The following is a 23,645-nucleotide window of genomic DNA, read 5'->3' as shown; positions in this document are numbered from 1 at the left end:
TCAGTCCAAGTGGGATGAATGCGTCTCTCCGAATCAGCCAGGTCTTCCCCAGAAAGACTGCCAGTGATCCACAAAGCCCACATCATTATCTGGGCACCACCTCGATAGCCAGCGCGCGAAATGACGACATGCGGATACATGTCATCACTGGTTGATTTGGCCAGGGGTCCAGAGAAAACTACGGTGTCCGACATGACTTCGCGTATACACACCGACTCAACATTAATCTTAGTAAACCTCCGTTGGGCGTAACCTGGAGTCATTAACGCCAACGTGAATAACAATCTTGCTGTATTTACGATCATCCTTAGCCAGCAGTTTCAGATAAGACTCAATGTCGCCCGCTCTAGCCCCCGGGATGCAATTAACTACGGCTGCCGGCTTCGCTAACTTCACGTTTCTCAGAATAGAGCTGCCGATAATCAAAATTGGTTTCTCAGAGGGGTGTTGCTGGTGTGGGGAAAATCTGTTAGAAACGCTAACAGGCTGGTGTGGTCCGCGGCCTTTGAAAGCTTACGACTAGCTCTTCCTCGTTTCTCTCACAGTCACCCAGGCACTATGTCCTGGTGCTCAGGAGTCCCGGGGGGGGACGGCTACCAGAGGCTAACTCAGGCTCAAGTCGGCCCACTAACGGCTGATCTATCATGGTGCGGAAAACGGACTTCCAACTCACTAAGCCTCGCCTCCATGTCCATAATAAAACTACACTTGTACAACACCATTACCGCTAAAGGAGCAGAGGAGTGAACTAAACATCTCACACATCGAGCAGGAGACAGTAGGTAGAGAGAGAGATGGCATGGCTAAATGCTAAGCTGAAGTTGCTAACTGCTAAGCTAAAGTACGGTAGCGTTAGCCACCAAGCGTTCAAAACTGTTATTTAGCGAACGTCCCTGAAAGACTTTAAACAAATGCTTATGCCTATGCCCCTGTTGATGCGAGCTCTAAGCGAAGAAATGTAGCACAACCTTTTCTCAAGTTCCAGTCACGTCACCGGATAAGGCTAACTGTTAAGCTAAAGTCGCTAACTGTTAAGCTAAAGTCGCTAACCGCTAAGCTAAAGTCGCTATGCGAAAGCTAAAGTACGGTAGCGTTAGCTACCAAGCTTTCGAAAACTGTTATTTATCGAAGGTCACTGTACATGTAAAGAACTGTGAGTGCTTAGCAGAAACTACTATAGGATACGTGTTTAGCGACAGTTAGCCGCTGTAATAGCAAAACTAACAAGTTGAACTAGTATTGCGTGAGCAGCAACGCTATCGACACACAAGTACAGGAAACGGAAATGAGTCAGGTACGCTTACCGTAACAGTCCGAGTAGCCCATATGACTAGAAGAACCAAATTCAATTTTGGTTAAACAGTTTATTATTATGTCTCGCCCATTTATCTTACTTGCTCAGCTTTCATAAAGTATGTTTAAAGATGTGTTAACCTTAGAAAATAAGTATATTTGTTTGTCAGTGTGTTCCATACACTAAGATAGTTATTACCAACCAGGGGTATGTGTACCCAGGGGTACCTCTGCTGTTGCCAGGGGCTACGTGGAAAAATTCAGCTTTTCCTGAACATTTACAAACTATGATTTGATTAAAAAGAATATATCTAGATATTGCATTAAGTCAACAACACCACATGTTGCAATTGGGTAAGAGGAAAACTAGTTATCAAGCGAGCACGTTAAAAGTTAAATACTTCAAATGATTAGTTATAAGTAAAGTACTGGATACATGTTAGAAATAGTTGCTAAAGAAACGATAGTGGTAAATGGTTGAAGTATTCAGCTTCACTCTCAAGTAGTAGTAGTTAGTAGTAGTAGTAGTAGTATTGCAGACCAAAACCCAACCTTTAATATTTACAGTTCAACTTTATGAAAATTGTTTTATTAAATGAAGTGTTATACATTTGGAGCATTCATTGGGAATTGATGAAGGGGTACGTGAGTTCATCTGACAGGGCTGGGGGGGGGGGGGGGGGGGGGTACTTGTACCGTTGGGACCACAATGCACTAAGATACACTCATGTCCATTGCAGACTTATCAGCAGTTAAATGGCACTTAAGGCAACACTTAGGTACTTTTCTATGGAACAATCTCTTCGAGTTTATTTCTGTACAAGGAACAACATGGATTAATAAAACCATGATTATAGTATTAAAGAGAAAAGAAGAGATGTATTTATCTGTATGAGTGGCTAGAAGAGGGAATCATATCCAGTGGGGGAGAGAAGTGACCATTGTGAGAACTAAAATGATTTGTCTTTTGTTTTATATTTCAGCCAAACACACCTCCACTCCTGACAAGTGTTGAGCTCTCTGAGAAACTGAATCCAGAATCTAAATGATAAACTCATGAATATGGCTGGATATGGAAGGAGGGGGTGATTGTATTGTGTACTGACTGCATCGTTCCAGGCTATATATATTATATATAGATATATAGATATATATATATTATATTATATATATATATATATATATAGATTATGTATTGTGTGGTGTGTATATATATAGTGTGGTGTGTATATATATGGGTGTGTGTATATATATATGTGGGTATATATTATGTGTGTGTATAATATATGGTGTATATATATATGTATGTGTATATATGTATATATATATGTATGTGTATATATATGTGGATATATATATATGTATGTGTATTATGTATGTGTATATATGTATATAGCTATAATGTATATATAGATATGTATATATATGTGGATATCATATATACAGTATATACAGTGGGTACGGAAGTATTCAGACCCCTTTAAATTTCCCAACTCTTTGTTATCATGCAGCCATTTCCAAAAATCAAAAAAGTTCTTTTATTTCTCAGTAAATGTACACTCAGCAAACCCATCTTGGACAGAAAAAACAGAAATGTAGAAATTTTGCAAATTTATTAAAAAAGAAAAACTGAAATATCACATGGTCATAAGTATTCAGACCCTTTGCCGTGACCTCTATGTAACTCAGGTGCTGTCTATTTCTTCTGATCATCCCTTGAGATGGTTCTACACCTTCATTGGAGTCCGCTGTGTTTGATTATACGGATTGGACTTGATTAGGAAGCCACACACCTGTCTATATAAGACCTTACAGCTCACAGTGCATGTCAGAGCAAATGGACAATCATGAGGTCAAAGGAACTGCCTGAAGAGCTCAGAGACGAATTGTGGCAAGGCCACAATCTGGTCAAGGTTACAAAAAAATTTCTGCTGCACTTAAGATTCCTAAGAGCACAGTGGCCCTCCTAATCTCAAATGGAAGACGTTTGGGACGACCAGCACCCTTCCTAGAGCTGGCCGTCCGGCCAAACTGAGCTATCGGGGGAGAAGAGCCTTGGTGAGAGAGGCAAAGAAGAACCCAATGGTCACTGTGGCTGAGCTCCAGAGATGCAGTCGGGAGATGGGAGAAAGTTGTAGTAAGTCAACCATCACTGCAGCAATCCACAGTCGGGGCTTTATGGCAGAGTGGCCCGACGGAAGCCTCTCCTCAGTGCAAGACACATGAAAGCCCGCATGGAGTTTGCTAAAAAACACCTGAAGGACTCAAAGATGGTGATAAATAAAATCCTCTGGTTGATGAGACCAAGATAGAACTTTTTTGCCTTAATTCTAAGCGGTATGTGTGGAGAGAAAACCAGGCACTGCTCATCACCTGTCCAATACAGTCTCAACAGTGAAGCATGGTGGTGGCAGCATCATGCTGTGGGGGTGTTTTTCAGCTGCAGGGACAGGACGACTGGTTGCAATCGAGGGAAAGATGAATGCGGCCAAGTACAGGGATATCCTGGACGAAAACCTTTTCCAGAGTGCTCTGGACCTCAGACTGGGCCGAAGGTTTACCTTCCAACAAGACAATGACCCTAAGCACACCGCTAAAATAACGAAGGAGTGGCTTCACAACAACTCCGTGGCTGTTCTTGAATGGCCCAGCCAGAGCCCTGACTTAAACCCAATTGAGCATCTCTGGAGAGACCTGAAAATGACTGTCCACCACACGTTTACCATCCAACCTGACAGAACTGGAGAGGATCTGCAAGGAGGAATGGCAGAGGATACCCAAATCCAGATGTGAAAAACTTGTTGCATCTTTCCCAAAACGACTATGGCTGTATTAGATCAAAAGGGTGCTTCTACAAATACTGAACAAAGGGTCTGAATACTTATGACCATGTGATATTTCAGTTTTGTTTTTTAATAAATATGCAAAAATTTCTAATTTCTGTTTTTTTCTGTCAGATGGGTTGCTGAGTGTACATTACTGAGAGAATAAAATGAACTTTTTTGATTTTGGAAAAAGGCTGCAATGAAACAAAGAGTGAAAAATTTAAAGGGGTCTGAATACTTTCCGTACCCACTGTATATATATATGTATATATATATATATGTGTGTATGTATATGTATATATATATGTATATGTGTATAATATATGTATATATGTTGGTTTTCTTGCTTGTACTGAAATACACATGCTCTTTATCTTTTAACATCTTCAAGTAAGTGAGTTGCTTCATATGGGACTAGTGTTGTCCCATATGAACCTGTTGTTAAACAGAGCTGCCTTAAACTCTGTGAAACCTTCTGTGAACAGGAATGATACTATTAATATACAGTAAATAATAATAATAGTATAATAATAAAATTCTTTGTCTCCACTGTGCAGAGGTTCCCTCAGTGTCTCTCCTCCAGAAGTCTCCGTCCTCTCCAGTCAGCTGCCACGCTACAGGTTTCTACCCTGACAGAGCCATGATGTTCTGGAGGAAAGATGGAGAGGAGCTTCATGAGGACGTTGGACCTCGGAGAGATCCTCCCCAACCACGATGGATCTTCCAGATGAGTGTAGACCTGGACCTTTCAGCAGTCCAGCTGAAGACTGGAGGAGGTACGACTGTGTGTTTCATCTCTCTGGTGTGGAGGACGACATCGTCACCAAACTGGACAAAGCAGAGATCAGGACCAACAGAGGTGAGAACAAAAACAAAAAAAATCGCTGTCTCTGAGACAGCGTGGACATTTACCCCCCCCACCCCATTGAGGTCACCAAGGTCCGGACCTTGAAAGCTTTGTTTACCTAGAAGACATTGTCATAAATAGTGTAGCAGTTTTTTATGAATTTTGATGGCCAGACCATAGCTGTAGCTCAGTCCTTTGGGAGTTGGGTTGGGATCCGGAGGGTCGCTGGTTCAAGGCCTGTACGGACTAAAAAAGTATAGTGGTGGACTGATAGCTGCCAAGGTGCTCCTGAGCAAGGCACTGAACTCCCAACTGCTTGGGGTGCTGTACCATGGGTAGCCCCCCCACTCTGACATCTCTCCATTCGTGCATGTACTGAGCATGTGTGTGTAATTCAGGCCTGTGTGTAGTGTGTGTAATAACAGTGTAAATTGTAATTTCCCCTTGTGGGACTAATAAAGTATATATTATTATTAATATTATAAACTAAGTAAGAACGTAATGAAACATTGGTGTCTATAGTACCACACCTCAATATGTTAAAGACACAGAAGTGACTCCTGAAAAACCAGTCCAAAGGACAAGGTAACAACTGAAGTTAGTGACTGAATTAAACCCCAACTTTGTATATTTTAGTATTTTCTTGCTTGAGACATTCTGAGGGACTGAAACACGTTGCCTGTCTTTGTCTTTTCCTCCTGTCCTCCTCAGAACAATGATTACATTTCTCTGATTAACACCACCCTTCACATCCTTGTCTCTGCCATGTGTCAACGCGTTAGATATTTGTGATTCAGCATATTGTATCAGTATTTCAGTAGTTTGTACTGTAGTACAGACCGTGATAAATACGGTTTGCCAGAGTCAGATCTCAGACTGAAATGTGACTCAAGAAACATGACACGACATGCTCGATAGGGAAGATGTTGATATGCTATCATTTATTTTTATGTAGGAAACCCCACCAAAATATGTAGAATACTTTATATATTTTTTTTTAATTTATATTTACAGTGATATTTTTAGCTTTCTTTTGAGCGACAAGAAAGTAAGACTTTTGAAATTGTAAATATTGTTTTTATTCTGCTTAAACATCCCAATGTAGTAGGGGTAAATAAAATGTCCTCTCTGGTGTTTGACAACTTGACAACAACATCCTGATTATTTAGCTTTATTTAAAGAAAAGTGTAAATATTCTGATTTCTTTTTTTTTAAAGAATGGTTTTGGTCTTTAAGAATCTCAGCCAACACTCAGCACGTCAGATGTGTTTGATATTCTCATATTTTGTATTTTCTTTTAGTTTTATTGATGTGAAATAACTTAAACATGCATCATTCAGTTTTTTATTCTGCTAAATAAACACAGATCCTGAGTTAAAATCAGCCATTTGTTCTTGTTTGAGTGGATCTTCTCACTGCAGGCCACTGATTGGGTGGATGACCCTTTTAGGGGCCAATTAAAAAGGTTTACTAACTGCTATAGCATGGAGTACAATGGAAAAAGTAAAAGTTGTTAACTTATTAGTATATTAGCATAATTTAATGTGTTACATATTGTTTTTATGTTTCTCTTTTATTTACTTTAAATATTTATTTGTGTACCTTTTCCCAAATTGTTGATATAGAAGCCAGGTGGAGCGGATGATAATGAGTGGGGGGGGGGGGTAATTGGGCACCACGCGGCACCTGTTGGCTCAGCGCCTGGTTGGAGTTAACTGCGGCCAGCTCACTGGGACCCCGGATGTGGTTTCTTCATTGTGGGTAGGACTACTTTCGGTGTGAGATCATGTGTGGCTTCCTGTCGGTGTAGGTTGGTGGTTTTCATTTGTTTTGTAGCTTTAGTGTTTGTGTTGTAGCGTTTAGGTTTTTGTTGATCCCTCTCGGCCCCCCTCCGGACATCTTCACCAAACTGGACCAAGCAGAGCTCAGGACCAGCAGAGGTGAGAGTGAGATTAGACTGTGGGGAAAGGGACTGCTTTTTATCCTCCACTTTAGCTAGTCATTCATTTTCAGAAAAATAACAAACTAATTAAATGTATTGAACCAATGCACGAATCACATCATCTTTAACATTTTGTGAGCTTTACATGACTATTTGATTTTTAGAGTCATAGAAACAGGTAGTGTTTACCACACACATCAGGATTTAAAGTTACTTATTTTGTTATTAGTTTTTGTACATTGCTGTCTGCCAAATGAAGAGTCGAGCTTCCAAATCCAACACATAAAATAATTTTAAAGACACTTTAAGATAATAGCTGATTAGCCTTATAGTTAACAGAAACAAACATGTATATTCAACAGATGGATGTACTTCTGTTCTAACCTGATGTATCTGTGCAGGACTTTAGTTTTTATTGTTTTACAACAGAAGTCCAGTCACATGATCGTCCATCACTGCAGTGGTTGTTCTCCATCTCATTGGTGTCTACATGATTCATTGTTTACAATAAGAAGAAAGGTGAGAGAAAAATAGAAAAATCCTCTGCTTAAGTAACATTTTTTTCAGTAGTTTAATTGAAATGTTTGCGTTGATGCTTTAATCCAGGCTGCGTATGAATTAACTTGAAACAAGCATCAGTTTCCAAATCCAACAACTGAAAGCAGGGAGGGATTTATTTCAGTTTGAGTAGAAGAATCATATTTATTGAGAGATTCTGGCATTTCCAACTGTAAAAAAGATCTAATTTTGATTTCAGCCAAATGCCCTCGAACTTGAATAAAATTAACTTTTATTCTATTTAACCATCTCACACTTTGTAGATTAAAAGATTTCACATTATTGTGCTGATTTCTTAAATAAGATTTTCATGAAGATGAATGCTTTCCACAGTTTCACCCTAACAGGGTCTCTGACCTTCCAGGTCCTGACAGCAGCTCTGAGAAACTGAATCCAAAGACCTGACTCTCAAAATGGTCCACTTTGATACAGTATGTGATCTTTAATAGCTTTACAGAACTTAAACTGAAAGAATTCCTGCAAGAAAAGGGAAGTTATATGTACAGTATGTGTTTGAGATTATAAATATAATTTGATTTTAACATATGCAGAAATTCATTTTGAACAAACTTTAGAATAACTTGATGTAAACACTGAATATGATGCTCAAAATCACCTGATGGATTATTGGACGTATATGATCTCATGGGACACATCAACGGATGCAACTCATTAAATGTTTTCCTAACTGCTAACTATTGGTTATGGGTAAGACTAGAGGAACCAGACACTGATGGTTGTTGCACTTTTCAGCGATCCATGGCATTCACATAAAGTTGAGTATTTATTTGATTTAATCATTCATGGGGGAGAGGTTTGTGTTGTCTGCAGCTTGGTGCTCCTGGTATGGTCTCCCATGGCAAAGTGGTCTCGGGTGAGGGTCCAGATAAAGACTGGATCAAAGAGGAAGAGGGTGTTACCCTGCCCGGAGGAAGCCCGAGGCCACCGTCTGGAGCCAGGTCCAGATGGAGGACTTGTCAGCGAGCGCCTGGTGGGCCGGTTTACCACGGACCCTGATCAAGATCTAATGTAATGCTTTATTTTGGTGCTGATGTTTTGCTTTTCAATAAAGTCCCTGATTTAGATTTTTACCGTGAGTCATCTTTGACTATAGTTGCAGTAACTTTTTAAATTGAATGTTCATTGTTCAAAGAGAATGGATCGTAAAGACTTTTTATCTTCACAATCAATCAAGTAGTAGGCCTATGTGTTGTGATACAATGGCCTACATTACATTATGTCTTTGAAGTTTCTAACGCCACTCATCCTCCTCTCTTCTTATCCCAGTGATGTACCGTCAAAAGGTTTAACTGCTACACTTTCAGAAGTTTAGTCTCTCTGGCTACACGTCACTATCAGCCACACAACGTGTGTTCTGTACACAATATGAATTTAAAACAAATAGCAATTTAAATCCCTCCAATTATAAAACGTCTTGAGTCAATTGTGAACCAATCAGCTAAGAGGCGGGTTTTTCCCAATATGCTCTGGGTCCACTGTTGCCAAGTCCGCTTATTATAAGCGACTTTGGGCTTTTTTTTTTCTTTTTTTTTGTAAAGTTGCTTACAAATATTGGTTGTCGCGGTTTTTTTTGGGCTTGTCACTAAAGTGTAGTTGCTTATTTGGGCTTGTTCCCAGCTTGTCCCTGCCGGTTCCTTCGATCCCGCCCCTTTCCCATAAACACTATAGACAGCAGCGTTATTTCCCACCTGCTTCTAATTGGCTCTGACCCAGATGGAAACGAGTAGCAACCAATCAGAGGCAGAGCAGGGCAGTCTGTTTTGTGGTTAGGAAAATGCGCGAGTAGCGACTAATGGTGAGTGACTGTAGGAGAGTTTTTGGAGGAATAAATGCCCGGGATAAAGTGGGATAAATACGGGAAGAAATATAACAAAGACTGGGAGAAAGAGGAGAAAAAGAATGGATTCAACCCTTCGTGGGGAACAACTCAAAATCACTGTGAAAAAGTGTCTATATTTGTAATCCATCAGTTTTCTAATGTTAAATAATGTTAAAAGTGATTTAACTCCCTCCTGTGGTCGTTGTCCTGAAGCTCAGGGGGAGATAATAAATAAATTGTACCGTGTGTACAGTTTACCAATCTGTCCACATGGATTGTAAGACCGCGCACACAGTTTTATTTATTTTCCTCTTCCAGGATCTTAGGGGGGCTCCGTAGAAAAAGTCGCTTAGTTTGGGCTTGTTTTCACAGGCCTGGTTGCGTATTTGTCTCGCAAGATCTGGCAACACTGCCTGGGTCTTGCAGTTGGTGAAAAGCAACTGCGCTGCCCGCGCCTCAGAACATTGGGGTGTTGTTCGCGAGTGAGGGGACTATGGAGCGTGAGATTGGTCGGAGAATCGGAGCAGCCGGTGCGGTATTACATTCTGTTTATCGCACCGTTGTGCCGAAAAGAGAGCTGAGCCAGAAGGCAAAGCTCTCGATCTACCGGGCAATTTTCGTTCCTACCCTCACCTATGGTCATGAAGGCTGGGTCATGACCGAAAGAACGAGATCCAGGGTACAAGCGGCCGAAATGGGTTTCCTCAGGAGGGTGGCTGGCGTCTCCCTTAGAGATCGGGTGAGAAGCTCAGTCATCCGAGAGGAGCTCGGAGTAGAGCCGCTGCTCCTTCGCGTCGAAAGGAGCCAGTTAAGGTGGTTCGGGCATCTGGTAAGGATGCCTCCTGGGCGCCTCCCTAGGGAGGTGTTCCAGGCACGTCCAGCTGGGAGGAGGCCTCGGGGAAGACCCAGGACTAGGTGGAGGGATTATATCTCCAACCTGGCCTGGGAACGCCTCGGGACCCCCCAGTCGGAGCTGGTTGATGTGGCTCGGGAAAGGGAAGTTTGGGGTCCCCTACTGGAGCTGCTGCCCCCGCGACCCGAGACCGGATAAGCGGATGAAGATGGATGGATGGATGGAGATAAAACACAAGTACAAACAGTTAAAAATCATAAGCATTAAAAACTAATAAAACACATGAATAGACAGTTAAAAACAAAATAGAAACATTAGGACACATAAAACACAAGAATAAAAAGTTGATTGTATTGTGTACTGACTGCATTGTTCCTAGTCATATTTATATGAATGAATGAATGAATGAATGTCTAGTTTGGATGGGTTATTATTCAGTTTGATTTAACTGACTGACTGAAACCTGAAACCTTATTTAAATCATTTACAATAATTTATAAAAAAATATGTTTGAGGATTTGTTTTTTTGTTGGTTTTCTTGCTTGAATATTCACAGTGGGTTTTTGGTTGTTTACCTTGCAGACATTTTCATAAATAGTGTAGCAGTCTTCTTTGAAATTTGATGGACAGACCATAAACTAAGAAACAACTTAATGAAACATTGGTGTATATAGTGCCACACCTCAACATGTTAAAGACACAGAAGTTACTCCTGAAGGTAACAACTGAAATTAGTGTCTGAATTAAACCCCAACTTTGTATATTTTAGTATTTTCTTGCTTGAGACATCCTGAGGGACTGAAACACGTCGCCTGTCTTTGTCTTTTCCTCCTGTCCTCCTCAGAACAATGATTACATTTCTCTGATTAACACCACCCTTCACATCCTTGTCTCTGCCATGTGTCAACGCGTTAGATATTTGTGATACAGCATATTGTATCAGTATTTCAGTAGTTTGTACTGTAGTGCAGCACGGGATAAATACTGTTTGCCAGAGTCAGATCTCAGACTGAAATGTAAACCCACAAGAAATATGACACGACATACTCGATAGGGAAGATGTTGATATGCAATACTTTATTTTTATGTAAGAAACCCTTAGCTTTCTTTTGAGCGATATTGTAAACAATGTTTTTATTCTGCTTAGTAAACCCAGATCCTGAGTTAAAATCAGCCATTTGTTCTTGTTTGAGTGGATCTTCTCACTGCAGGCCACTGATTGGGTGGATGACCCTTTTAGGGGCCAATTAAAAAGGTTTACTAACTGCTATAGCATGGATCACAATGGAAAAAGTAAAAGTTGTTAACTTATTAGTATATTAGCATCATTTAATGTGTTACATATTGTTTTTATGTTTCTCTTTTATTTACTTTAAATATTTATTTGTGTTCCTTTTCCCAAATTGTTGATATTGAACAAGGTCTTTTTAAATAGTCCACTTGGGTTATTGTCCTTGTCAAAGATTGTCCTATGTATATTTAAGCAATGTTTAATGTCGATTACATTTACATTACATTACAGAACACAACATACATAGGCCATCATACACAGACACGTGTCTCAATAACTTCCCCCAGAGGGCAGCAGAACCCTAAAAACTGAACCCGAATTAGCTGTAGAGAAGGTGGCCAGGTGGAGCTGATGAGGATGATAATTGTGGGGGGGGGGGTAATTGGGCACCACGCGGCACCTGTTGGCTCAGCGTCTGGTTGGAGTTACCTGCGGCCAGCTTACTGGGACCCCGGATGTGGTTTCTTCATTGTGGGTAGAACTACTTTCAGTGTGAGATCATTTGTGGCTTCCTGTCGGTGTAGGTTGGTGGTTTTCGTTCGGTTTGTAGCTTTAGTATTTGTGTTGTAGCGTTTAGGTTTTTGTTGATTTTTCAAATCCAACACATTATATAATTTTAAAGACACACTTTAAGGTACTAGCTGATTAGCCTTATAGTTGACAGGAACAAACATGTATATTCAACAGATGTACTTCTGTTCTAACCTGATTTATCTGTGCAGGTCTTTAGTTTTTATTTTTCTACAACAGAAGTCCAGTCACATGATCGTCCATCACTGCAGTGGTTGTTCTCGTCCTCATTGCTGTCTACTGGAGTTCTTGTTTACAATAAGAAGAAAGGTGAGAGAGAAATAGAAAAATCATTAACTTTTTTCTTCAGTAGTTTAATTGAAATGTTTGCGTTGATGCTTTTATCCAGGCTGCGTATGAATTAACTTGAAACAAGCATCAGTTTCCTAAATCCAACAACTAAAGGCAGGGAGGGATTTATTTCAGTTTGAGTAGAAGAATCATATTTATTGATATATTCTGGCATTTCTAACTGTAAAATGATCTAATTTTGATTTCAGCCAAATGCCCTTGAACTCTTAAGTAAAATCAACTTTTAATCAACTTTTAACAATCTGACACTTTGTTGATTAAAAGGTTTCACATTATTGTGCTAATTTCTGTTTTTTGCACTTCTCAGTGATTCATGGCATTTACATAAAGTTGAGTATTTATTTGATTTAATCCTTCATGAAGGTGCCCATCAGACCAGTCTGGTTCCAGCCTCTGTAGTTTAGTCTGAGTGGATACAAGTTAGATCAGCAGCAGAGAATGGCTCTTTGCTTGTGTGTGTGATGGATTTAAAGGAAGCTTAAAGATTCCTTCAGACCGGGTTAGAGAATGTCGCCTGTAAGAGTTCACTACCACAGTCACTGCAGGACCTAATGAAGGCCTCGTAGATATTCTCTAACTTTTAGCACGTTTTACTGTGTATCGATAGGCATGAAGTAATGTCCAGATCTCCAGGAACCATCACCTTATCATGGGGGAGAGGTTTGTGTTGTCTGCAGCTTGGTGCTCCTGGTATGGTCTCCCATGGCAAAGTGGTCTCGGGTGAGGGTCCAGATAAAGACTGGGTCAACGAGGAAGAGGTAGTTACCCTGCCCGGAGGAAGCCCGAGGCCACCGTCTGGAGCCAGGCCCAGATGGAGGACTTGTCAGCGAGCGCCTGGTGGCCCGGTTTACCACGGACCCTGATCAAGATCTAATGTAATGCTTTATTTTGGTGCTGATGTTTTGCTTTTCAATAAAGTCACTGATTTAGTTTTACCGTGAGTCATCTTTGAGTATAGTTGCAGTAACTTTTAAATTGAATGTTCATTCTTCACGAAGAGAATGGATTGTAAAGACTATTTTTATCTTCTCAATCAAGTAGCAAACAGTGTCTGTTGCGATACAATAGCCTACATTACATTATGTCTTTCAAGTGTGCAACGCCACTTCTTCTCCTCTCTTGTTATGCCAGTGACGTACCGTCAAAACGTTTAACTGCTAAACTTTTTTTTCATTCAGTTTTTATTCTGCTTAATAAACCCAGATCCTGAGTTAAAATCAGCCGTTTGTTCTTGTTTGAGTGGATCTTCTCACTGCAGGCCACTGATTGGGTGGATGACCCTTTTAGGGGCCAATTAAAAAGGTTTACTAACTGCTATAGCATGGATTACAATGGAAAAAGTAAAAGTTGTTAACTTATTAGTATATTAGCATCATTTAATGTGTTACATATTGCTTTTATGTTATGTTTTGTTACATTTTATTTACTATAATATATATAATATTTATTCATGTAATTCTCCCCAAATTGTTGTCATTGAACAAGGTCTTTTTTAATTTTTAAAATTTGAAATAGTCCACATGAGTTATTGTCCTTGTCAAAGATTTATCCTATGTATATTTAAGCAATGTTTAATGTCGATTACATTTTGTAAGAACACAACATGCATAGGTCATTATACACAGCCACGTGTCTCAATAACGTCCCCTGGAGGGCAGCAGAAGTGTGTGTGCGAGATTCTTTAGAGGCTGACTTTGAGTGGGACAATGAGACTGGAGAAGTTAATGTTTTACATCAGAACAGAGACACTTCCTCCTTGAAGAAAAAACAGAATATTAAACATCTGAACCGTCTCGGTCCTCAGACCCGTCTTTATCAGAACAAGATGAAGAAGTTTCTGTTGTTGCTTCTCTTCTGTCACGTCTCATCTCCAGGTAAGATCACATTTTAATTATTTTCTTTAATTTCCTCTCAGCTCTGCGTTTTGTTCCTGTGTAGCTCTGGAACTCAGCTGGAGTTAAGTTTCACTTTTACTTCACCTCGAGACTATCATGTTTTAGATTAACTGAATAATATTAATTAGGCCATCATAGTTATGATAAATAATGATATATGTCTGTACTGACTCTATAAACCTTGTTTGTCCTGCAGTGAAACACTCAAGTTTTTCTCCACTGCATCTTCTGGAGTCCCAAACCTCCCAGAGTTTGTGGCTACTGGAGAGGTGGATGATCTTCTGGTGGGTTACTGCGACACCAACAAAAAGATAGTAGAACCCAAACAGGACTGGGTGAAAACATTTTTAGAAATAAATCCTCAGCAGTTTGAGTTTTACACTCAAAGATGTGTTGAGAGAGAGCCTAACAACTTCAAAGCCAGAATTAATAACTTCAAGCAACGCTTCAACCAGAGTGGAGGTACAGTATTTATGCATGTTACATTTATCTTTTACTGCTAAACTGTAAAGTGACCTTAACTCATTCCCACCCTGAGATAATTCTAAACATTAATAGTCGAAATATCTTCACAATAACATAGACAGGAAGAGGAAATAGAAGACATTTCCTTCACAGACGTGTTCGATAATTGGACTCAGGGGCTTTGTCATCTGTCTTTAAAGTTTTTTTCAGGAATTTAAAGGTTTCTTCGCCATCTGAATATTTGTGTTGCTGCATAACAATCATCTTAAGTGAAATAACTAGATTTTTATGTTGCATGTTGGAAAATTGGAAGCCTGCCCAGGCTTTTTTCATCATGTACAGAATAAATATTCTGTTAACAAAGTCAACTTTCATTGCACAAAATCAGACTAGGTGTGTTGAACGTCAAAATGTAACGTGACTTGAAAACAGCGTGAAGTTTCTTTATGTTTCATTATGACCACGACTACGGTCAGAAACATTGTGTCAAAATATGAACAATAATGTTGCTGTCAGTGGGGTTATCTGCTAAGTCAAACAATGTTATGTTTTATCTTTTGATGTGTTGCTTTATATGATCATTCTAATTAATGTGAAGTGTCTTTAAGATGTATTATTCATTATTAATAATTGTAGTCTCTGTCTCTCAGGTGTCCACATTGTCCAGAGGATGACTAGCTGTGAGTGGGACGATGAGACTGGAGAGGTCAATGGTTTTAATCAGTATGGTTATGATGGAGAAGACTTTATATCATTCGACCAGAAGACATCGACATGGATCGCTCCAAAATCACAGGCTGTCATCATCAAACAAAGATGGGATGCTGACATATCTAGAATAAAATACAATGAGATTCTCCTCACTGCGATATTTCCTGAATGGCTGAAGATGTATTTGGACTACGGCAAGAGCTCTCTTCTGAGAAAAGGTAGAATCCCATTTCCTGATGCAGTTTCACATTCATGTAGTCATCCCAGACTGAACTGTCATTGTGTTATCTTTCTGACATCACCTTCGTTTTGTCCGTTTTCTGTGGCGGTAAGATTTTATTTTGCGCTCCTCATTCCGTCAATTTACCGTGCTCTGACATTATCTGCCATCAAATCTGAGATTGTGATCACCAGTGCACAGTTAGAGTACGGTAAGTATGTTTAACTGCAATGACAGGTGTTGCTCTGCTGTAGACTAGAAACACAATGCCAGATCCTTGTTTTGGGACTGTTTATTTAGTGGTGGTGGTGTCTGTCAGTATAGGTGTACAGACAATATAACTGATGAGTTGTTATGGAACACTGTGTTTATGGCTCACAGCTCAAGATTGTTTAATAAATAATTAACAGGCGTGGTTTACTTAATGGGCTGTGTACTACTTATCTTATAAACTTATGTGGGTCATGTTACACTTAAAGTAGTTTCTTCTCTCTCTCTCTCTCTCTCTCTCTCTCTCTCTCTCTCTGCAGAGCGTCCCTCAGTGTCTCTCCTCCAGAAGTCTCCGTCCTCTCCAGTCAGCTGCCACGCTACAGGTTTCTACCCTGACAGAGCCATGATGTTCTGGAGGAAAGATGGAGAGGAGCTTCATGAGGACGTGGACCTCGGAGAGATCCTCCCCAACCACGATGGATCCTTCCAGATGAGTGTAGACCTGGACCTTTCATCAGTCCCAGATGAAGACTGGAGGAGGTACGACTGTGTGTTTCAGCTCTCTGGTGTGGAGGACGACATCGTCACCAAACTGGACAAAGCAGAGATCAGGACCAACAGAGGTGAGACTGGAATAGGAAGTGACTGAAAGATGTGTTTAGTTTAGTTCATGATTTAATGATTTTTCACCTTTCTGATGCTCTGTGTAAGCCTTCTGTTTGATATCTGTGGCCATACTACCACATACACACAAAAAAATTGTGTACAGTTGACTGCTGTCTTAAGACTGATGCCAACTTAACCATTTCCCAGATCAGTTAACTGCTAACCAACACCTTCTTCCATTTTATACTCTGTTCCCTGACTAAACGTTGTTTTTTGTTCAACAGAGAAGCCTTCTGACATGATATTTCACATCTCTGCTGGAGTGTCTGTTTTTGCTGTTGTTGTCCTCGCTGCTGCTGCTGGATTCTGTTTTTGCAAAATCAAGAAAGGTGACATATAAAGATTTTCTCTTATTTTACTTTAAGTTAAAACAAACTATTCTAATTCAAGTCTCAACAGAGACTGTAGCATGATGATAAATGTTATAGGTGAAGAGTAGAAGGGTAAAATATACTTATTTATTAACATTAGTAAGAGAATGAATAAAAGAGGGGATCTGATTAGGTGGAAAAAGGTTAATTATAATTTATGTTATAACTTCAGTGCATAACCTTTTGACATTAACGAACATCCGTTAGATTCAAGCTGTTGTCAAATGAGTTGCTACAAAGCTAATTAAGACTATCAGCTCCTCACTCTCTCTGGATTTCTCAGTATGGCTATGTTCAGAAGATTGTGGCCTCTGGTGACTCTCCCATGCAGAAACCAGAGTGAAAATAATGACCTCTTCTAAAGAGTCCATCGTGTTTTTTTTAATCCTCCGTGTCCTCCTTGGCTACTAGCTACTGTGTGGAGGAGGGATGAGGGATCATGCGCGATCAAGGCGGCCTTGTATTATTTGAACTTTCTGACGATGCGTGTTGTTGTCATTACTTATGATTCCTCATGGGGACGACAGAAACTACGCACTACAGCTTTAATTTCCAACTGTGACAGCTGAAATGATTTGTCGTCTCTTCTTGTTTCAGCCCAACTCCTTTCACCATGTGAGTAGAACTTGTTTTTATTCTATTGTCTCTGGTCTGATGTGCTGTTACCAGGATGTGTTACTGCAAAACAGACTTCAGTAAAGACATGGATATTATAAATTAGTTAATTATTTTCTCACTCACAGTTTTTTCTAACAGAGAGACCAAAAACATGTTTGACATGACCTGGAATTACTGTAGATGGGAGTACTAAATAATGTGTAGCACTAGAAATATTGAGATCTTGACAGCAATAGCAGATTGTGGATTTGGTGGAAGATCAAAATAAAGTCAATAACTTTTCCTCAAATAGAGAGTTGATATATGAATGACCAGAGGCTGGAAGTACTGAACACCTTTTGGTGGATGTGCAGAGTTAATGTGAACGAGCAGCCTCTGGACAGGCTGCATCATCCTCTGTTTCTGAAAGGCAGCTCAGTAACGGTGTGTTCTTCCTTACAGCTCCTGACAACAGCTCTGAGCTCTCTGAGAGACTCAGTCCAGAGACCTGATTAACACACACATCCTGCACTGGTAGAGCAGTCAAATATTAACATCTCTAGTTAAACAATAACGGAAAAAATAATCTTCTACAACAAATCTTTCTATTAAAGCCCCTAAAGAACTTGCTTTCAAATCTTGAGTATGACTATAACAGGAAAGAGTCATGAAGCAAAAAGCGACAAAAGAAAAATATTTGAAATTTCTTTATTAGGAGTTGACAAAATGTTGAGTTTGTTGCTATGTGGAATTGAAAATCTTAATGGTGAAAGATATGTTTGTGTGTATGATTAATATCCTTCCTGTATTATAGGTTTGTATACTCAAACATTCAGTTCATATACTATATAACTATATAACTCTATTTGTGCTCTATCTAGATATGCGTATGGTTTGGGTCTTATAGATAAACTACTGTAACATGTTTGGAACCATCCCAATGTAGTAGGGGTAAATAAAATGTCCTCTCTGGTGTTTGACAACTTGACATCAACATCCTGATTATTTAGCTTAATTAAAAGTAAAGTGTAAATATTCTGATTTTTTTTTTTTAAAGAATAGTTTTGGTCTTTAAGAATCTCAGCACGTCAGATGTGTTTGATATTCTCATATTTTGTATATTTTCTTTTAGTGTCATTGATGTGAAATAAAATGACTCTTACATTAAACATGCATCATTCAGTTTTTTATTCTGCTTAATAAACCCAGATCCTGAGTTAAAATCAGCCATTTGTTCTTGTTTGAGTGGATCTTCTCACTGCAGGCCACTGATTGGGTGGATGACCCTTTTAGGGGCCAATTAAAAAGGTTTACTAACTGCTATAGCATGGATTACAATGGAAAAAGTAAAAGTTGTTAACTTATTGTTATTAGTAATAGTATATTAGCATCATTTCATGTATTACATATCGGTTAAATGTTTCTCTTCACTTTTTTTATGTACCTTTTCCCAAATTGTTGATATTGAACAAGGTCTTTTTTCATCTTTTAAATAGTCCACTTGGGTTATTGTCCTTGTCAGAGATTAGCCTATGTAGTATATTTAAGCAATGTTTAATGTCTATTACATTTTGTAAGAACACAACATACATAGGCCATCATACACAGCCACGTGTCTCAATAACTTCCCCCAGAGGGCAGCAGAACCCTAAAAACTGAACGCGAATTAGCTGTAGAGAAGTGTGCGTGCGTGCGTGCGTGAGAGAGTCTGCTAGTCTACCAATAGTAGCCAGGTGAAGCTGATGATGATAATTGGGGGAGGGGGGGGGGGGGGGGTTAATTGGGCACCACGCGCCACTGTTGGCTCAGCGCCTGGTTGGAGTTACCTGCGGCCAGCTCACTGGGACCCCGGATGTGGTTTCTTCATTGTGGGTAGGACTACTTCCTGTCGGTGTAGGTTGGTGGTTTTCATTCGGTTTGTAGCTTTAGTATTTGTGTTGTAGCGTTCAGGTTTTTGTTGATCCCTCTCGGCCCCCCTCCGGACATCTTCACCAAACTGGACCAAGCAGAGTTCAGGACCAGCAGAGGTGAGAGTGAGATTAGACTGTGGGGAAAGGGACTGCTTTTTATCCTCCACTTTAGCTAGTCATTCATTTTAAGAAAAAAGTATAGAACCAATGCACGAAACTCATCTTCATTAACACGTTGTGAGCCTAACATAACTAATGGATTTTTAGAGTCATAGAAACATAGTTTGTACCACACCCACACACATCAGGATTCAAAGTTACTTAATTTATTAAATTTTGTGCGTTGCTGTCTGTCAAATGAAGAGTCAATCTTTCAAAAACAACACATTATATAATTTTAAAGACACACTTTAAGATAATAGCTGATTAGCCTTATAGTTAACAGGAACAAACATGCATGTTCAACAGATAGATGTACTTCTGTTCTAACCTGATTTATCTGTGCAGAACTTTAGTTTTTATTTTTCTACAACAGAAGTCCAGTCACACGATTGTCCCATCACTGCAGTGGTTGTTCTCCATCTCATTGCTGTCTACTGGATTCATTGTTTACAATAAGAAGAAAGGTGAGAGACAAATGGAAAAATCATCTGCTTGATACACTTTTTTTTTTTTTTTTCCAGTGGTTTAACTGAAATGTTTAAGTTGATGCTTTAATCCAGGTTGCGTTTGAATTAAATTGAAACAGCATTTGTTTCCTAAATCTAACTGAAAGCAGTGTTGTGAAATGTTTGTTTAAAACAAAGGAATGTGTGGTGTTTAGTTTAAAATGGAAAATAAAATTATAGTTTATAGCTGGTACTTGAAAAGGTACACAACTTTATTTGTTTTATACTGAAGAACATCACCGAAAATGCTTTTATTTTGAAGTAGCCTACACGGAAGTTGTGTGTATTCTTGCTAGTTTTTTTCCAACTGTAAAAAAAGATCTCATTTTGGTTTCAGCTACATGCCCTCGATCTTGTGAGTAAAATTTAACTTTTATTCTATTTAACAATTTCTCACTTTGTTGATTAAAAGATTTCACATTATTGTGCTGATTTCTTATATAAGATTTTCATGAAGATGAATGCTTTCCACAGTTGCACCCTAACAGGGTCTCTGACCTTCCAGGTCCTGACAGCAGCTCTGAGAAACTGAATCCAAAGACCTGACTCTCAAAATGGTCCACTTTGATACAGTATGTGATCTTAAAAAGCTTTACAGAACTTAAACTAAAATAATCCCTGCAAGAAAATGGAAGTCATAGTTACAATGTACAGCATGTGTTTGAGATTATAAATGTAATAGTTTGATTTTAACATATGCAGAAATTCTTTTTGAAAAACTTTAGAATAACTTGATGTAAACACTGAATATGATGCTCAAAATCTCCTGATGGATTATTGGATGTATATGATCTCGGACACATCAACGGATGCAACTCATGAAATGTTTTTCTTAATTGCTAACTATTGGTTATGGGTAAGACTAGAGGAACCAGATACTGTGATGGTGGTTGCACTTCTCAGCGATCCATGGCATTCACATAAAGTTGAGTATTTATTTGATTTAATCCTTCATGAAGGTGCCCATCAGACCAGTCTGGTTCCAGCCTCTGTAGTTTAGTCTGAGTGGATACAAGTTAGATTAGCAGCAGAGAATGGCTCTTTGCTTGTGTGTGATGGATTTAAAGGAAGCTTAAAGATTCCTTCAGACCGGGTTAGAGAATGTCGCCTGTCAGAGCTCACTACCACAGTCACTGCAGGACCTAATGAAGGCCTCGTAGATATTCTCTAACCTTTAGCACGTTTTACTGTGTCTCGATAGGCATGAAGTAAAGTCCAGACCTCCAGGAACCGTCACCTTATCATGGGGGAGAGGTTTGTGTTGTCTGCAGCTTGGTGGTCCTGGTATGGTCTCCCATGGCAAAGTGGTCTCGGGTGAGGGTCCAGATAAAGACTGGATCAAAGAGGAAGAGGGTGTTACCCTGCCCGGAGGAAGCCCGAGGCCACCGTCTGGAGCCAGGCCCAGATGGAGGGCTTGTCAGCGAGCGCCTAGTTGCCCGGTTTACCACGGAGCCTGATCAAGATCTAATGTAATGCTTTATTTTGGTGCTGATGTTTTGCTTTTCAATAAAGTCCCTAATTTAGATTTTTACCATGAGTCATCTTTGACTATAGTTGCAATAACTTTTAAATTGAATGTTCAGTGTTCTCACAGGAGTTGGATGAGAAGATCAATATCAGTGTCAACTCTGAGCAGCTCCCAGACAAGGTTATCTTAGCATGAACACTGGAAATGGGATGAAAATGGCTTGCTAATAGCTCTGTAAGAGATCCCTTTAAGCATGGCAGAAGTAATAAAATGAAAGATTATCTTCAAGATGAACTCTATTGTAGTTTTTTTCCCTATAATGCCATATGGTCTTGCATGGCTATGATGCTAATACAGGAAGGAAAACAGATCTGAGGCTCAGCAGTTGGTGAGAGGCAAGATCAAACCAAATGCTTTGTGTTCATCTTTAAAGTTGGTCGTTCTGTGGCTTCTATGCAGATGAAACGGTCTATTTCTGTTCGAACCTCATGAGGTCACAAAGTACCATGTGTTAATTACTGTTGGATTCCACCTTGTCTTCATGTGCATTGAGATTTAGCTTAAAGCATTGTAGTTTGAGTTATGCAATTTTTCCACAATTATAGGGTGGCTAAACATGTCATGACATTTGTAGGTAATTGTCTCTCAGCTGCTGTGCCTGATTGAAGCCTCCAGATGTCCCTGTCTACACGTGTGTTAATGTACCCATAGTACTGAGGTAGTCACTGAGTGTATTGTGTTGAAAGAGCTTTGACTTTAGTCTGGCATTGACACACCTATCTACAGCGCTGTAGAGTAACAGGCTGGCTACACAACACACACCGTAGGCTACTTTAAAATGACTGTAATAACTGGATCATATTGAACATATTGCATTCATGTCTTTATCAAAACATGATGAAACTTCTCTTCTGCCATGTTTCATCTCCAGGTAAGATCACTTCTTAAATCTGTATTTCACTTTTCACTCAGCTCAGCATTTTGTTTCCTTGTAGTTCAAAAGCACCTGTTCACACTTATTTAGTTTCACATTTACCTCTGAATATCGTGCATCATATTCCCCACAAGGGTGATGTTTTTATATTTATACTGAATGCATGACCCTTGTTTGACCTGCAGTGAAACACTGAAGCTTTCCGTGATTTCATCTTCTGGAGTCCCAGACCTGTCGGAGCTGTTGTGGCTGCTGCAGTGATTGATGAACTTCCGATAGGTTACTGCAACATCAAGAAATTGACAATCAAACCAAAACGGGACTGGGTAAGAACAGTCTTCACCAGTTGGAGTGGTACATTGTAGTTTTTGAGCCAATCAACATAGAAGCCTAAATGGATCACTTTACGCAACGCTTCAACCAGAGTGGAGGTACAGTATTTATGCATGTTACATTTCATGTTTACTGGCAAACTGTAGTGTGACACAAGCTCATTCCCACCCTAAGACAATGCAATTTAAAACTCCAAAAGTCAAAATATCTGCACAAAAACACACACACATACACACACAGGAAGGGTAAATACAAGACATTTAATTTATTGACCTGTCATAAATGGACTGAGGGCTTATTACAGTGGTGTAGTCTAATGTATTTTAGTGGGTATACTATACTGTGTGTATAATGGCCAGAATTTGTCTTTAGAGGAGAGGGGAGACCTATCATAGTGGGGGTACGGGTATCTTCCCCTATAGGAAGTTTTGAGCATCAACGACTTGATATGTTATGCACCAATTTACAGTGGAAATGCCTTTATTTAGCGTGATGTGAAGCTGAAAAACACAAATGACAATTAAAAATATATCAAATATAATGGAAAGTATGTTACGTGTCATTCGGCAAGTGTGTGTATAAAAATCCCGGAGCTTTCTTAATAGTATACTGCATATACCTGCGTATCACGTAGATTACACCACTTGTCTTAATTCAAGAATCCAAATGCTTTGTTGTCTAATATATGATAATGTCAATTCAGGCAAGTTGTATTTGAGTACTATAAAAAGTACTTTATAAATATCATGTATTTTTATATACTGCTTTATTATAATTATAGTCTGTTTCTCAGGTGTGCACATTTTCCAGAGGATGACTGGCTATGAGTGGGATGATGAGACTGTTTATGATGGAGAAGACTTCCT

At 39.4% G+C, this 23,645-nt stretch overlaps 1 protein-coding gene, 1 long non-coding RNA gene and 1 pseudogene across 2 annotated transcripts; all 3 read left to right on the top strand.

Annotated features, from left to right (window-relative positions):
* The first annotated feature begins 1,285 nt into the window (after positions 1 to 1,285).
* Positions 1,286 to 8,482, top strand: LOC116679060 (uncharacterized; annotated as a pseudogene).
* A 5,622-nt stretch (positions 8,483 to 14,104) lies between these two features.
* Positions 14,105 to 18,161, top strand: LOC116679061 (major histocompatibility complex class I-related gene protein-like). Its single transcript, XM_032508791.1, has 8 exons — positions 14,105 to 14,205; positions 14,289 to 14,292; positions 14,423 to 14,688; positions 15,342 to 15,620; positions 16,153 to 16,455; positions 16,723 to 16,827; positions 17,467 to 17,484; positions 17,929 to 18,161. The coding sequence occupies exons 1-8, from the start codon at positions 14,157 to 14,159 to the stop codon at positions 17,976 to 17,978; spliced, it is 1,074 nt and encodes a 357-aa protein (XP_032364682.1). The 5' UTR covers positions 14,105 to 14,156; the 3' UTR covers positions 17,979 to 18,161.
* Positions 18,162 to 19,358: 1,197 nt separating this feature from the next.
* Positions 19,359 to 20,623, top strand: LOC116679062 (uncharacterized). Its single transcript, XR_004329436.1, has 4 exons — positions 19,359 to 19,493; positions 19,912 to 20,002; positions 20,382 to 20,399; positions 20,550 to 20,623. It is a non-coding gene; the product is annotated as an uncharacterized LOC116679062 (long non-coding RNA).
* Positions 20,624 to 23,645: the final 3,022 nt, after the last annotated feature.

This window comes from Etheostoma spectabile, unplaced genomic scaffold (assembly GCF_008692095.1).
Source record: "Etheostoma spectabile isolate EspeVRDwgs_2016 unplaced genomic scaffold, UIUC_Espe_1.0 scaffold00009272, whole genome shotgun sequence".
Taxonomy (NCBI): Eukaryota; Metazoa; Chordata; class Actinopteri; order Perciformes; family Percidae; genus Etheostoma; species Etheostoma spectabile.
This window is presented reverse-complemented; position numbering and strand designations above follow the sequence as displayed.